Genomic DNA, 15,646 nt, shown 5'->3' on the forward strand with positions numbered 1-15,646 from the left:
GCCCTCCTCCCAAGTACACACAGACCCCGCCCTCCTCCCAAGTACACACAGACCCCGCCCTCCTCCCAAGTACACACAGACCCCGCCCTCCTCCCAAGTACACACAGACCCCGCCCTCCTCCCAAGTACACACAGACCCCGCCCTCCTCCCAAGTACACACAGACCCCGCCCTCCTCCCAAGTACACACAGACCCCGCCCTCCTCCCAAGTACACACAGACCCCGCCCTCCTCCCAAGTACACACAGACCCCGCCCTCCTCCCAAGTACACACAGACCCCGCCCTCCTCCCAAGTACACACAGACCCCGCCCTCCTCCCAAGTACACACAGACCCCGCCCTCCTCCCAAGTACACACAGACCCCGCCCTCCTCCCAAGTACACACAGACCCCGCCCTCCTCCCAAGTACACACAGACCCCGCCCTCCTCCCAAGTACACACAGACCCCGCCCTCCTCCCAAGTACACACAGACCCCGCCCTCCTCCCAAGTACACACAGACCCCGCCCTCCTCCCAAGTACACACAGACCCCGCCCTCCTCCCAAGTACACACAGACCCCGCCCTCCTCCCAAGTACACACAGACCCCGCCCTCCTCCCAAGTACACACAGACCCCGCCCTCCTCCCAAGTACACACAGACCCCGCCCTCCTCCCAAGTACACACAGACCCCGCCCTCCTCCCAAGTACACACAGACCCCGCCCTCCTCCCAAGTACACACAGACCCCGCCCTCCTCCCAAGTACACACAGACCCCGCCCTCCTCCCAAGTACACACAGACCCCGCCCTCCTCCCAAGTACACACAGACCCCGCCCTCCTCCCAAGTACACACAGACCCCGCCCTCCTCCCAAGTACACACAGACCCCGCCCTCCTCCCAAGTACACACAGACCCCGCCCTCCTCCCAAGTACACACAGACCCCGCCCTCCTCCCAAGTACACACAGACCCCGCCCTCCTCCCAAGTACACACAGACCCCGCCCTCCTCCCAAGTACACACAGACCCCGCCCTCCTCCCAAGTACACACAGACCCCGCCCTCCTCCCAAGTACACACAGACCCCGCCCTCCTCCCAAGTACACACAGACCCCGCCCTCCTCCCAAGTACACACAGACCCCGCCCTCCTCCCAAGTACACACAGACCCCGCCCTCCTCCCAAGTACACACAGACCCCGCCCTCCTCCCAAGTACACACAGACCCCGCCCTCCTCCCAAGTACACACAGACCCCGCCCTCCTCCCAAGTACACACAGACCCCGCCCTCCTCCCAAGTACACACAGACCCCGCCCTCCTCCCAAGTACACACAGACCCCGCCCTCCTCCCAAGTACACACAGACCCCGCCCTCCTCCCAAGTACACACAGACCCCGCCCTCCTCCCAAGTACACACAGACCCCGCCCTCCTCCCAAGTACACACAGACCCCGCCCTCCTCCCAAGTACACACAGACCCCGCCCTCCTCCCAAGTACACACAGACCCCGCCCTCCTCCCAAGTACACACAGACCCCGCCCTCCTCCCAAGTACACACAGACCCCGCCCTCCTCCCAAGTACACACAGACCCCGCCCTCCTCCCAAGTACACACAGACCCCGCCCTCCTCCCAAGTACACACAGACCCCGCCCTCCTCCCAAGTACACACAGACCCCGCCCTCCTCCCAAGTACACACAGACCCCGCCCTCCTCCCAAGTACACACAGACCCCGCCCTCCTCCCAAGTACACACAGACCCCGCCCTCCTCCCAAGTACACACAGACCCCGCCCTCCTCCCAAGTACACACAGACCCCGCCCTCCTCCCAAGTACACACAGACCCCGCCCTCCTCCCAAGTACACACAGACCCCGCCCTCCTCCCAAGTACACACAGACCCCGCCCTCCTCCCAAGTACACACAGACCCCGCCCTCCTCCCAAGTACACACAGACCCCGCCCTCCTCCCAAGTACACACAGACCCCGCCCTCCTCCCAAGTACACACAGACCCCGCCCTCCTCCCAAGTACACACAGACCCCGCCCTCCTCCCAAGTACACACAGACCCCGCCCTCCTCCCAAGTACACACAGACCCCGCCCTCCTCCCAAGTACACACAGACCCCGCCCTCCTCCCAAGTACACACAGACCCCGCCCTCCTCCCAAGTACACACAGACCCCGCCCTCCTCCCAAGTACACACAGACCCCGCCCTCCTCCCAAGTACACACAGACCCCGCCCTCCTCCCAAGTACACACAGACCCCGCCCTCCTCCCAAGTACACACAGACCCCGCCCTCCTCCCAAGTACACACAGACCCCGCCCTCCTCCCAAGTACACACAGACCCCGCCCTCCTCCCAAGTACACACAGACCCCGCCCTCCTCCCAAGTACACACAGACCCCGCCCTCCTCCCAAGTACACACAGACCCCGCCCTCCTCCCAAGTACACACAGACCCCGCCCTCCTCCCAAGTACACACAGACCCCGCCCTCCTCCCAAGTACACACAGACCCCGCCCTCCTCCCAAGTACACACAGACCCCGCCCTCCTCCCAAGTACACACAGACCCCGCCCTCCTCCCAAGTACACACAGACCCCGCCCTCCTCCCAAGTACACACAGACCCCGCCCTCCTCCCAAGTACACACAGACCCCGCCCTCCTCCCAAGTACACACAGACCCCGCCCTCCTCCCAAGTACACACAGACCCCGCCCTCCTCCCAAGTACACACAGACCCCGCCCTCCTCCCAAGTACACACAGACCCCGCCCTCCTCCCAAGTACACACAGACCCCGCCCTCCTCCCAAGTACACACAGACCCCGCCCTCCTCCCAAGTACACACAGACCCCGCCCTCCTCCCAAGTACACACAGACCCCGCCCTCCTCCCAAGTACACACAGACCCCGCCCTCCTCCCAAGTACACACAGACCCCGCCCTCCTCCCAAGTACACACAGACCCCGCCCTCCTCCCAAGTACACACAGACCCCGCCCTCCTCCCAAGTACACACAGACCCCGCCCTCCTCCCAAGTACACACAGACCCCGCCCTCCTCCCAAGTACACACAGACCCCGCCCTCCTCCCAAGTACACACAGACCCCGCCCTCCTCCCAAGTACACACAGACCCCGCCCTCCTCCCAAGTACACACAGACCCCGCCCTCCTCCCAAGTACACACAGACCCCGCCCTCCTCCCAAGTACACACAGACCCCGCCCTCCTCCCAAGTACACACAGACCCCGCCCTCCTCCCAAGTACACACAGACCCCGCCCTCCTCCCAAGTACACACAGACCCCGCCCTCCTCCCAAGTACACACAGACCCCGCCCTCCTCCCAAGTACACACAGACCCCGCCCTCCTCCCAAGTACACACAGACCCCGCCCTCCTCCCAAGTACACACAGACCCCGCCCTCCTCCCAAGTACACACAGACCCCGCCCTCCTCCCAAGTACACACAGACCCCGCCCTCCTCCCAAGTACACACAGACCCCGCCCTCCTCCCAAGTACACACAGACCCCGCCCTCCTCCCAAGTACACACAGACCCCGCCCTCCTCCCAAGTACACACAGACCCCGCCCTCCTCCCAAGTACACACAGACCCCGCCCTCCTCCCAAGTACACACAGACCCCGCCCTCCTCCCAAGTACACACAGACCCCGCCCTCCTCCCAAGTACACACAGACCCCGCCCTCCTCCCAAGTACACACAGACCCCGCCCTCCTCCCAAGTACACACAGACCCCGCCCTCCTCCCAAGTACACACAGACCCCGCCCTCCTCCCAAGTACACACAGACCCCGCCCTCCTCCCAAGTACACACAGACCCCGCCCTCCTCCCAAGTACACACAGACCCCGCCCTCCTCCCAAGTACACACAGACCCCGCCCTCCTCCCAAGTACACACAGACCCCGCCCTCCTCCCAAGTACACACAGACCCCGCCCTCCTCCCAAGTACACACAGACCCCGCCCTCCTCCCAAGTACACACAGACCCCGCCCTCCTCCCAAGTACACACAGACCCCGCCCTCCTCCCAAGTACACACAGACCCCGCCCTCCTCCCAAGTACACACAGACCCCGCCCTCCTCCCAAGTACACACAGACCCCGCCCTCCTCCCAAGTACACACAGACCCCGCCCTCCTCCCAAGTACACACAGACCCCGCCCTCCTCCCAAGTACACACAGACCCCGCCCTCCTCCCAAGTACACACAGACCCCGCCCTCCTCCCAAGTACACACAGACCCCGCCCTCCTCCCAAGTACACACAGACCCCGCCCTCCTCCCAAGTACACACAGACCCCGCCCTCCTCCCAAGTACACACAGACCCCGCCCTCCTCCCAAGTACACACAGACCCCGCCCTCCTCCCAAGTACACACAGACCCCGCCCTCCTCCCAAGTACACACAGACCCCGCCCTCCTCCCAAGTACACACAGACCCCGCCCTCCTCCCAAGTACACACAGACCCCGCCCTCCTCCCAAGTACACACAGACCCCGCCCTCCTCCCAAGTACACACAGACCCCGCCCTCCTCCCAAGTACACACAGACCCCGCCCTCCTCCCAAGTACACACAGACCCCGCCCTCCTCCCAAGTACACACAGACCCCGCCCTCCTCCCAAGTACACACAGACCCCGCCCTCCTCCCAAGTACACACAGACCCCGCCCTCCTCCCAAGTACACACAGACCCCGCCCTCCTCCCAAGTACACACAGACCCCGCCCTCCTCCCAAGTACACACAGACCCCGCCCTCCTCCCAAGTACACACAGACCCCGCCCTCCTCCCAAGTACACACAGACCCCGCCCTCCTCCCAAGTACACACAGACCCCGCCCTCCTCCCAAGTACACACAGACCCCGCCCTCCTCCCAAGTACACACAGACCCCGCCCTCCTCCCAAGTACACACAGACCCCGCCCTCCTCCCAAGTACACACAGACCCCGCCCTCCTCCCAAGTACACACAGACCCCGCCCTCCTCCCAAGTACACACAGACCCCGCCCTCCTCCCAAGTACACACAGACCCCGCCCTCCTCCCAAGTACACACAGACCCCGCCCTCCTCCCAAGTACACACAGACCCCGCCCTCCTCCCAAGTACACACAGACCCCGCCCTCCTCCCAAGTACACACAGACCCCGCCCTCCTCCCAAGTACACACAGACCCCGCCCTCCTCCCAAGTACACACAGACCCCGCCCTCCTCCCAAGTACACACAGACCCCGCCCTCCTCCCAAGTACACACAGACCCCGCCCTCCTCCCAAGTACACACAGACCCCGCCCTCCTCCCAAGTACACACAGACCCCGCCCTCCTCCCAAGTACACACAGACCCCGCCCTCCTCCCAAGTACACACAGACCCCGCCCTCCTCCCAAGTACACACAGACCCCGCCCTCCTCCCAAGTACACACAGACCCCGCCCTCCTCCCAAGTACACACAGACCCCGCCCTCCTCCCAAGTACACACAGACCCCGCCCTCCTCCCAAGTACACACAGACCCCGCCCTCCTCCCAAGTACACACAGACCCCGCCCTCCTCCCAAGTACACACAGACCCCGCCCTCCTCCCAAGTACACACAGACCCCGCCCTCCTCCCAAGTACACACAGACCCCGCCCTCCTCCCAAGTACACACAGACCCCGCCCTCCTCCCAAGTACACACAGACCCCGCCCTCCTCCCAAGTACACACAGACCCCGCCCTCCTCCCAAGTACACACAGACCCCGCCCTCCTCCCAAGTACACACAGACCCCGCCCTCCTCCCAAGTACACACAGACCCCGCCCTCCTCCCAAGTACACACAGACCCCGCCCTCCTCCCAAGTACACACAGACCCCGCCCTCCTCCCAAGTACACACAGACCCCGCCCTCCTCCCAAGTACACACAGACCCCGCCCTCCTCCCAAGTACACACAGACCCCGCCCTCCTCCCAAGTACACACAGACCCCGCCCTCCTCCCAAGTACACACAGACCCCGCCCTCCTCCCAAGTACACACAGACCCCGCCCTCCTCCCAAGTACACACAGACCCCGCCCTCCTCCCAAGTACACACAGACCCCGCCCTCCTCCCAAGTACACACAGACCCCGCCCTCCTCCCAAGTACACACAGACCCCGCCCTCCTCCCAAGTACACACAGACCCCGCCCTCCTCCCAAGTACACACAGACCCCGCCCTCCTCCCAAGTACACACAGACCCCGCCCTCCTCCCAAGTACACACAGACCCCGCCCTCCTCCCAAGTACACACAGACCCCGCCCTCCTCCCAAGTACACACAGACCCCGCCCTCCTCCCAAATACACACAGACCCCGCGCCCCTCCCACACTGGCTGCAATTTATTAGGGAAATTCTACATTTTGATCCTTAGTCTAATAACGTTTAGTTGCATCTTCGGATAACAAAATGATTGCACCGGCTCACCCCGTCCCGGTGATCTCCGGCTCACCCCGTCCCGGTGATCTCCGGCTCACCCCGTCCCGGTGATCTCCGGCTCACCCCGTCCCGGTGATCTCCGGCTCACCCCGTCCCGGTGATCTCCGGCTCACCCCGTCCCGGTGATCTCCGGCTCACCCCGTCCCGGTGATCTCCGGCTCACCCCGTCCCGGTGATCTCCGGCTCACCCCGTCCCGGTGATCTCCGGCTCACCCCGTCCCGGTGGTCTCCGGCTCAGCCGGCACCTGCACTAAATGTATATTATTTCTTATTGTCCTGTGGGCCGAGCTCACGGAAATATGTGAAAGTGCCTAAAGGGTTAAATGAATGACTGGTTATCACACGTGCAGCGCAGCACAGGGGTTTCTGAACGCTCGGCAGTGTGTTACTTTCACTTTCGGGCGTACGCCCACATTGCAATGAGGAAAGTGAAGCCGGAACGTCCTTCTCTGCAAACAAAGAAATCTCGTGCTGCAGAGAAGCAGAGGCTTCTGGGAGGTGAGAGGCGTCGGCGCCAAGCGGAAATGACACGAGGGAGACGCTGGTAATGTGATACACGCCTGGCAAACAAAGGTCAGTATGAGCCGTGACGTATCCTACAATAATGTCCATGTGCCAGGGTGCTGGGGGGGGGGGGCAGTGCCCCTGCTTTATTATTAGCGTTTCATTATTAAAGCCTCACACCCCTCAGGACATGCGTGAGAACGAGAGGTAACTCTCAATGTATTACTTCCTGGTAAAACATTTTATAAATAAATAAATACATTATTTCTGAATAAATATCAGTCCCCAGATGTGCTAGTCGTTTAAATACGAGGGGTTAAACCCTTAATAACGGCAAATCGTCTTTAATATAGGTTGAACTTGATGGACGCATGTCTTTTTTCAACCTCATCTACTATGTATGTAACTGGGCACAGTACCGCTGCTTTTTGAGGCCACTTCAGCCTCTGTAAGAACGTAACAAAACTTCCCATTACTGGTGTCAATGTAACGGCTATTTCTTTTATCAGATTTGTGTATGTTGTGTATGTTGTGTTAGTTTTAGTTACATACTTTACTTTGCATAGTTTAACCCACGGGTTCCCAGTCTTTATTACCCTGTCCCACAAACCCCTAATGAATAAATCTTATCGCCGACTCCTCAGACTATCGCTGCGGCCCCGGTGTTTACTGTTGCACGCGCGCCTGGTGACCTGGTGGCGCGTGCACAGATAAAAGCTGCAATCTGCGGTCTGTAGGGGAGCGATGGGATGCGCGGGGCTATGATGGGGGGGCCTGTGGCACAGGAATACAACGTTCTTGTCTTCCCTTCCAGCGTACGCGTCATCGCACTTTGCGCGCCCACACACCCACGGCCACTGTGGCCTGCTCCATAGAGGGTTGTGCTGTGTGGCGCACACGCGGTAGCGGCCACTGGGGGCCTGGCCTAACACTGTGTGACCGATCCCAGGCAGTATAGTGTCCTGAGCTCGTGGGGGGAACACACGCTTAATAATCCCCCCAACTGCCCCTCAGTGTGTGCAGGCAGCATGGGGGGGTACAGCTGTCACTCACTGCGGGAGCTTCCAAAGTCACGCCCCACAATGCCTTGCTGCTGTGGATGCAAAGCATTGTGGGAAGCGACTTTAGAAGCTCCTGCTGTGAGCGATCCCCCCCATGCCGAGGTGCAGTTTGGGGTCTCACTAAGTGCCCTGCCCCCACACGGGCTCACGACCCCGCTATCCTGCCCGGGAGCCGCCATTGCAGATTTCCTTTAACGAACCCTTGTGAACTACTAGTGGTTCCCGAACCCCGAAACGGCCTTTTCGGGGGTGACTGCTTTTGTATACGCAAACTTTTTGCAGAAAGTTCAAACAATATTAAAGTACTGAGGTCCAGATCCACTAAGATCCGGTAAGTTCCCTGGGTAAGGATTCATCGAAGCTGCGCATTTACTTTGTAAGTACCGTTTGCGTCCGCTCTGTATGCTAAATGATGACATCTTTTTGTAGCATCAGCTTGGAAGGGGATTGGACCAGCGGCGCTTCGGAAGATCGTCCGGTACCTCCGAAGAACTCAACAAGATTCCCAGTAATGGCGGAACATCCGGAATATCGGAGATCAGAAGCAGCGACGGGAGAGGAGAAACACCATGAAACCGCCGCTCCCTCGGGTACAGAAGGGTTTTATTAATACGTCTTCACTATTTCCTATATACACTGCAGGGATCCGGGTGTGACGGAGCTGGTCTCCAAACAGGAAGCGGACCCGCCGGGCTGAGGTAGGGATGCAAAGAAACCGACCAGGCCCCCGGGACAGAGTCCTGTAAGAGTATCCGTAGTTGGTATGGAAGCAGGGGTCAGGGCTGGCGTCAGTGGTGCAGAATCCAGGCGACAGGCAAAAGGTCAGGGCAGGCAGCAGGCAGCGAGGTCGGGGTCACGGTCCGGGGTCAGCAACAGGGAAATCCAATTAACAGGGGAGCCACAGGGATAGGCACGCCACAGCAATGGGGAGCCACACAGAAGGCTCGGGAATGGGGAAGCCACAGGGAAAAGCAAGCCACAGCAACAGGCAGCCACACAGAAGGCTCAGGAACGGGGAAGCCACAGCAACAGGCAGCCACACAGAAGGCTCGGGAACAGGGAAGCCGCAGGAAATAGAAGGCTCAGGTACTAGAGCCCAGGGTGGCCAGGAACACAGCGAAACGCATACAATGCTCGGGCGGGGGCTGGGAGTCACTGGCTGCTCTTTAAGCCCTGGAACAGGTGCAGCCAATAAAGCAGGCTGCCAGTAACCAAAATGTCCACAGCAGCCAGGTATGGGCGGGATCCAGCCAAAGCCTGGACCCCTTACACTGGGGTCCATTAAAAGCAGGTCACACCCGTGGTCAAAGTGTGATTGCATTTACTAAGCGGTACTTTTATTATGTATACACCCGAGTACCAATACTTCCTTTTTTAAATTACAATCCCAGAGTACTGTGAATTTTTTAAATTACAATCCTAGAGTACTGTTACTTTTTAGCAGCATCGTTTCATAGACTTCGATAGTCACTGATAGACGTGAGTATTTTTTTTATTAAAACACCCCACATGATGGCAGATTTTGGCTCTTGGAGGTTGATGTCTCCCCCCTAACATTGCTTTTCCCTGATAAAAGGGACACATTACAGTATTCGGGTCACTACAAACAGGCTCTGAACTCTCTCTACATGTTATTTTGTGTCCCTTTATTTTATCTATACTAGTCCACAGGACCCTACTAATGTTGTTTTAATTCATTCATAATCTCACTGGCAGTTTATCTATAATCAATTCGGGACTACCATGGTCACTCACCCAACCACAACGAGGTCCATGTCCAGATAATCACCATTTCCTTGGCTCATAGCCAGAGTTCCACTACTAACTAGCGAGTGCGTGTAATCGGTGGGCTGTTTACCTAAGCCTACTCTCCCTCTCAGGAGTGACCCTCCGGCTCTGGTACCCCTTCCTTTGCTCTTTGTTAATTTCTTGACATGGAAACCAGGGCCCCATACAGTGGGGGAGAGCAGGGACTGCAGGGATAGGCTTGGCGTCAGTGGAGGGCCCTGGCCCCTTCCTTTGCTGGGCCAATGCTGAACAGCCCACTAGTACCCCCTTTTCTGTCTTAACAACCCAGGACCCAGGCAAGACTTCAGTCCTGAGCACCGGGAAAGCCCAGGTTTCTCTAAGTGACTTGTGTATTTTCTAAGTGACTTGTGTATTTCTCTAGGTGACAATTCCGTACCATGTCCCCATTACCTCATGACTACAAAGGAGCTTCAGCAGTACTGGAAGCAGGAGAAGCATGAGGCCAAACCGGTCAAAGTCCTCTTTGAAATCCAGTCGTCCCGCATTGCTGAGGACTTCTTATCCAAGTTTGTGGTAATAAGACACTCCTATGAAATACTCAGTACCACAAGCCGTGACTATCCACATTACAGCTGCACAGGAAAACAGTGACTTTCTACAACTTGCATTTCATTTTCCTTCCTGTTTCCATCCGGGTCACCACCTCATTAAATAGAAATATTCATGTAAAAAGCAGAAAGCAGCGTCCTGGGGAACATCGGCTTCTATGCTAGCTTCTTTTCCGCGCTGCGCGTGTTTTGGGGGTGGTTTTGTAGCCCAGTTGGCTAGAGGGGTTTAAGAGAAGTTACATACTGCACAAGAGCGCACGCAAATCATATTTATATTAATGTAAGAAGTGATGCGCCAGTAATCGAAGCACCGTTCCGTGCTTGGTGGCGTAAATATCTCGTCTTGCCTGTCTAAGTCCCCTGCGTTTTGTAGCGTACGTACATGGGTTTAAAAATACATGTGTCAAGACTCTTTCTGCCTCTGCATTGTAATGCTGACGAGGTTTAGCAGAAATTCTTGGGATAAGTATTTATAATGATAAATGTAACTCTGCACTAACAAAAACAGAGCCCAACGCTATAGAGATTCGTAGCAAATAAACCCCATAAGGGTTAATGCAATATTTATTTATTTATTAAATATTTTACCAGGAAGTAATACATTGAGAGTTACCTCTCATTTTCAAGTATGTCCTGGGCACAGAGTAAAACAAATAATACATGGTTACAAATACAGTTACATAAATGAACAGGGTATACATTATATACAAGACATTGCATGCACAGTTAAAGAAAATATATATTATGGGCGAATGAAACAGTTACAGACCAGATTAAAATGTGAGACAGCCTTAGATTTGAAAGAACTTAAACTGGTGGTGGATGTGAGAGTCTCTGGTAGGTTGTTCCAGTTTTGGGGTGCACGGTAAGAGAAGGAGGAACGGCCGGATACTTTGTTGAGCCTTGGGACCATGAACAGTCTTTTGGAGTCTGATCTCAGGTGATAGGTGCTGCATGTGGAAGGGGTGAGGAGCTTGTTCAGGTAGCTGGGTAGCTTGCCCATAAAGAATTTAAAGGCAAGACAGGAAAGGTGAACTTTGCGCCTAGACTCTAGTGATGACCAATCTAGTTCTTTGAGCATTTCGCAGTGATGTGTGTTGTAGTTGCATTGGAGAACAAAACGACAAATTGAATTGTAGAGGGTGTCAAGTTTGCTAAGGTGGGTTTGAGGTGCCGTGCCATATACTATGTCTCCATAGTCAATAATTGTCATTAGCATCTGCTGTGCAATACGCTTTCTGACCAGGAGACTTAGGGAGGATTTGTTCCTGTAAAGTACCCCTAATTTGGCATAATATGGTCAAGAAGTAACTGTTTGGTGCGTCCGAAAACCCCCATTTACTTCAATAGGAGCTTTGGCCAAAAACGGCCTTAATGACCACTTAAGGCTACAGTATATTTCATTAACACAATAGTCTTTATTAACATTTAGTGCAACTCAATGACCGGGCTTCCTAACCACATTTCCTCAACTATTTATCTTGCCAGATGTACAAAATTGTCATCCTCAAGACGGGAAGTTTTGATGGAAGCAAAGTCTCCATCGAGCGTAGATACTCAGATTTTGAGAAGCTGCACAGGAACCTGTTGAAAGATTTTAAAGATGAAATGGAAGACGTTTTGTTTCCCAAGAAAGTGTTGATGGGGAACCTCACAGAGGAGATGATCAATAAACGGGTATTGGCTCTTGGAGATTACCTTGTGGAGCTTTACTCCATGAAATGTATCAGAAGATCCAAGAAATACATCGACTTCTTCATCGACCCAGAACTGGATGAAGCTTACAGTTGCCTCCGAGGGGGACAGTATGGAAAAGCCTTGGAAATCTTTCAGCAAATTATATGTCTCCAGGAAAAGTTAACCGAACACTGCCTGGTTGTAATGGTGCCGTCTCTCTGTGCTGTGGTTGTATGTTACAAAGATCTGGAGGACTTAAAAAAAGCCTATGAAGTGAGTTTGAAAGCCTTGGCCCTCCTAGAGAAGCATCCAGGTCACCGATATTACATCCCATTGCTGGAGACGATGATTTCATTGGCTTATAAACTGGGGACGGACTTTGTATCTTTACAGGAGAAGCTGGAGAAAGGGGAGAAAAAGATGAGACAAGGATTGGAAATTCCGACGGTTACTCTAAAGGAACTGGTAGTGAAAGAGTGTGTACATTAAACGAGGAAGGACCCGTCACATGGGGGGCGGGGGTCATTTATACCACCATTTTTGGAAGATAACTGCATGTTATGCTACAATAACGTGACGCTACTCCGATGATAATGAGATAAACAACGGGCGTTGTGTTTGCATATAATTACATTTGGGGACACACAGATGCCCAACAAGCTCTGAGAAACCCCTAACATTACCACATAATATATATATATATATATATATATATATATATATGTATATAAGTGTCAAAAGGAGTGCTAGTGGGTGTGGCTAAATGTATACAACAAAAAACAGACAGAGATGCCCAAAGCTACTTCCAATGTGACAAAAATACACAGTGCAATACCTATATATTCTCTTGAAAAAAGGGTAATTTAGTTTAACCCTTTGGCCAAAGCGTCTTAAGCCTGCTGCCACTTACAAGGCATGACCGTGGCAGGTCCTAACACTGCCTGGGTTAAAATTCTTATTAACCAGTATAATTACAAGAAGAATGATCACATTGGATCTGTCGTAACCTGGCAAAATGAAACTGACCTACCAACTTGGAAAGTGGGGAGGGGCCACTACCCTCCCAAAAGCAGCTGGGGCCAGCTGCACACAGTTAATAAACACACAGATACCCAAATTTTGCCAGGTTACGACAGAACCAATGTGATCATTCTTCCTGTAATTATACAGGTTAATAAGAATTTTAACCCAGGGAGTGTTAGGACCTGCTACGGTCATGCCTTGAAAGTGGCAGCAGGTTTAAGACGCTTTGGCCAAAGGGTTAAACTAAATTACCCTTTTTTCAAGAAAATATATAGGTATTGCACTGTGTATTTTTATCACATTGGAAGTAGCTTTGGGCATCTCTGTCTGTTTTTTGTTGTATACATTTGGGGACACTTGTAACCTCAGGGAATATAATGTACGTTCATGTGTTAGGCAACGTCCCGTTATGAGCCCGGATGTAACAGAGATGGCTTAATCTAGCCCTTAGTATGTTGTTAAAAAGGGGAAATGATCATATGTTGTGCGTCTTTTGAGAGGAGTTTTATACAAAGCTTCCACTTGTGCAAAAACATTCCTCCTCTATTCTACCTTTGTGCTGTGGAATCCAATTCCTGCGACAATAATTGGAAACGTCCCCACCCGGGCGGTGAGCATAAAATGTCATTTAGTAACAGAGCTTTTCAGGGAGATTTGAGAATCCTATCTGTGGTCTGACTGCAATTCTCTCCATAACTTCTGTATAATCAAAAAGCATTCCCTTCTAATCCAAAGATACGCACATGTTTAACGTTGATAAAATGTATGGTTTTAGCCCAATTTTGGGAGTAATTTTTCTATAAATCCAGATGTCGGGTCTCAATTCTGCAGCTTCTCGTTTACGTATAAAACAAATGTTAGGGTTTTCTGGTCTGAATTTATAATAAAGTGGAAAAAAATTAATGTTATATGCATTAGTTTCTGCTACAATTCTCCGTTCTCAGCTGCAAGAAAGCACTTATCTCTGGGACAGATGTAGCGATGGTTATTGAACCTGGTAAAGCAGCAATGCTGTATGAATTTTTTTTTTAAATTACCCTAGGGGGGGGGGGGGCGTTGAGAGTATGGGGGGGGGGCGTTGAGAGTATGGGGGGGGGGCGTTGAGAGTATGGGGGGGGGGCGTTGAGAGTATGGGAGGGGCGGCGTTGAGAGTATGGGAGGGGCGGAGTGTGTATGGGAGGGAGGGAGAGTATGGTAGTGAGGAGGGTAAGGAAGGGGAGGAGGAGTGGAGGGGGGAGAGAGAATGGTAGTGAAGCGTTGAAGTGGTATAATAAAGTCGTTTGCTGTGTCCGCGCTGCACTGGTATAATAAAGTTTGTTGTGTCCGCGCTGCACTGGTATAATAAAGTTTGTTGTGTCCGCGCTGCACTGGTATAATAAAGTTTGTTGTGTCCGCGCTGCACTGGTACAATAAAGTTTGTTGTGTCCGCGCTGCACTGGTACAATAAAGTTTGTTGTGTCCGCGCTGCACTGGTATAATAAAGTTTGTTGTGTCCACGCCGCGCTGGTGTAAAAAAGTTATTGCCGCTGCTCGCTCCGTCTCACTATGGGGAAGAGCCGGGCCCGCAGGTTCAGAGCCGTGGCCTTCAGCCCCACACAGCCCGGGGACGAGCAAGAGAGCGGGGGGGAGGAGGACGGGGGATCCCTGCATGCGGAGGAGCTTCTGCACAGAGTGAGGGGCCGCGGTGTATGAGGGGGCCAGGGCCGCAGTGTATGAGGGGGCCAGGGCCGCAGTGTATGAGGGGGCCAGGGCCGCAGTGTATGAGGGGGCCAGGGCCGCAGTGTATGAGGGGACCAGGGCCGCGGTGTATGAGGGGACCAGGACTGCGGTGTATGAGGGGACCAGGGCAGCGGTGTATGAGGGGGCCAGGACTGCAGTGTATGAGGGGGCCAGGACTGCAGTGTATGAGGGGACCAGGGCCGCGGTGTATGAGGGGGCCAGGGCAGCGGTGTATGAGGGGACCGGGGCAGCGGTGTATGAGGGGGCCAGGACTGCAGTGTATGAGGGGGCCAGGACCGCAGTGTATGAGGGGACCAGGGCCGCAGTGTATGAGGGGGCCGGGGCAGCGGTGTATGAGGGGACCGGGGCAGCGGTGTATGAGGGGGCCAGGACTGCAGTGTATGAGGGGGCCAGGACTGCAGTGTATGAGGGGGCCAGGACTGCAGTGTATGAGGGGGCCGCAGTGCGTGAGGGGACCGGGGCCGCGGTGCGTGAGGGGACCGGGGTTGCCACCTTCTACTGAAGGCCAGCCCGAATAATTTTTTTTTTTTCAACTGCTCTTACCTATCAGCGGCATCTTCCCTCTGCAACTATTCTCAATATTGCTGCGGTTGCCATGCCAAAGGGATGCAACGTGACTTCACACGGCATCAAGTTGCCATGGCAACGGGAAGCCTACCCGTCGTGACGGCGCAACGTCTCGTCATGACGTGGTTACGTCACGTGTTTCCGTTGGCATGGCAAAGCTGCGCCATTAGATGCTGCGCAACCATATTGAGCTACAGTTGCAGGGGGAAGATACGGAAGCATGCCGTGTCTACGCCGCCGCCACCCAGAGGTTTACCAGGTAAACCCGTAGTCTACAGGTGAAACCCGGAGTGGT

The 15,646-nt window shown here is 54.9% G+C and overlaps 2 protein-coding genes and 1 long non-coding RNA gene across 7 annotated transcripts in view; 2 read left to right on the forward strand and 1 right to left on the reverse strand.

The window, feature by feature from the left end:
* Positions 1-6,839: 6,839 nt before the first annotated feature.
* SNX20 (sorting nexin 20) lies at positions 6,840-12,822 on the forward strand. Of its 2 annotated transcripts, XM_075577012.1 has the most exons (4): positions 6,840-6,995; positions 8,417-8,577; positions 10,158-10,309; positions 11,833-12,822. In XM_075577012.1, exons 2-4 carry the CDS (start codon positions 8,499-8,501, stop codon positions 12,508-12,510), a joined length of 909 nt encoding a protein of 302 aa, XP_075433127.1. In that variant the 5' UTR covers positions 6,840-6,995; positions 8,417-8,498; the 3' UTR covers positions 12,511-12,822. The 2 variants fall into 2 exon arrangements, with proteins under 2 accessions (XP_075433127.1, XP_075433128.1); XM_075577013.1 differs by lacking the exon at positions 6,840-6,995 and having other exon boundaries at positions 8,443-8,685.
* On the reverse strand, positions 11,010-14,365 carry LOC142470081 (uncharacterized). Its single transcript, XR_012789158.1, has 3 exons — positions 13,597-14,365; positions 12,043-12,420; positions 11,010-11,928 (listed from the first exon to the last, which is right to left on the reverse strand). It is a non-coding gene; the product is annotated as an uncharacterized LOC142470081 (long non-coding RNA).
* Positions 14,366-14,531: 166 nt separating this feature from the next.
* Positions 14,532-15,646, forward strand: part of HEATR3 (HEAT repeat containing 3) — a 34,952-nt gene continuing 33,837 nt past the window's right edge. For all 4 annotated transcript variants that reach the window (XM_075577014.1, XM_075577016.1, XM_075577017.1 and 1 more), the window contains exon 1: positions 14,532-14,715. In XM_075577014.1, coding sequence (XP_075433129.1) covers positions 14,590-14,715 — 126 coding nt within the window. In that variant the 5' untranslated portion in view covers positions 14,532-14,589. The remainder of the gene's footprint in view (positions 14,716-15,646) is intronic.

The sequence above is a fragment of the Ascaphus truei genome, chromosome 19 (genome assembly GCF_040206685.1).
Source record: "Ascaphus truei isolate aAscTru1 chromosome 19, aAscTru1.hap1, whole genome shotgun sequence".
Taxonomy (NCBI): domain Eukaryota; kingdom Metazoa; phylum Chordata; class Amphibia; order Anura; family Ascaphidae; genus Ascaphus; species Ascaphus truei.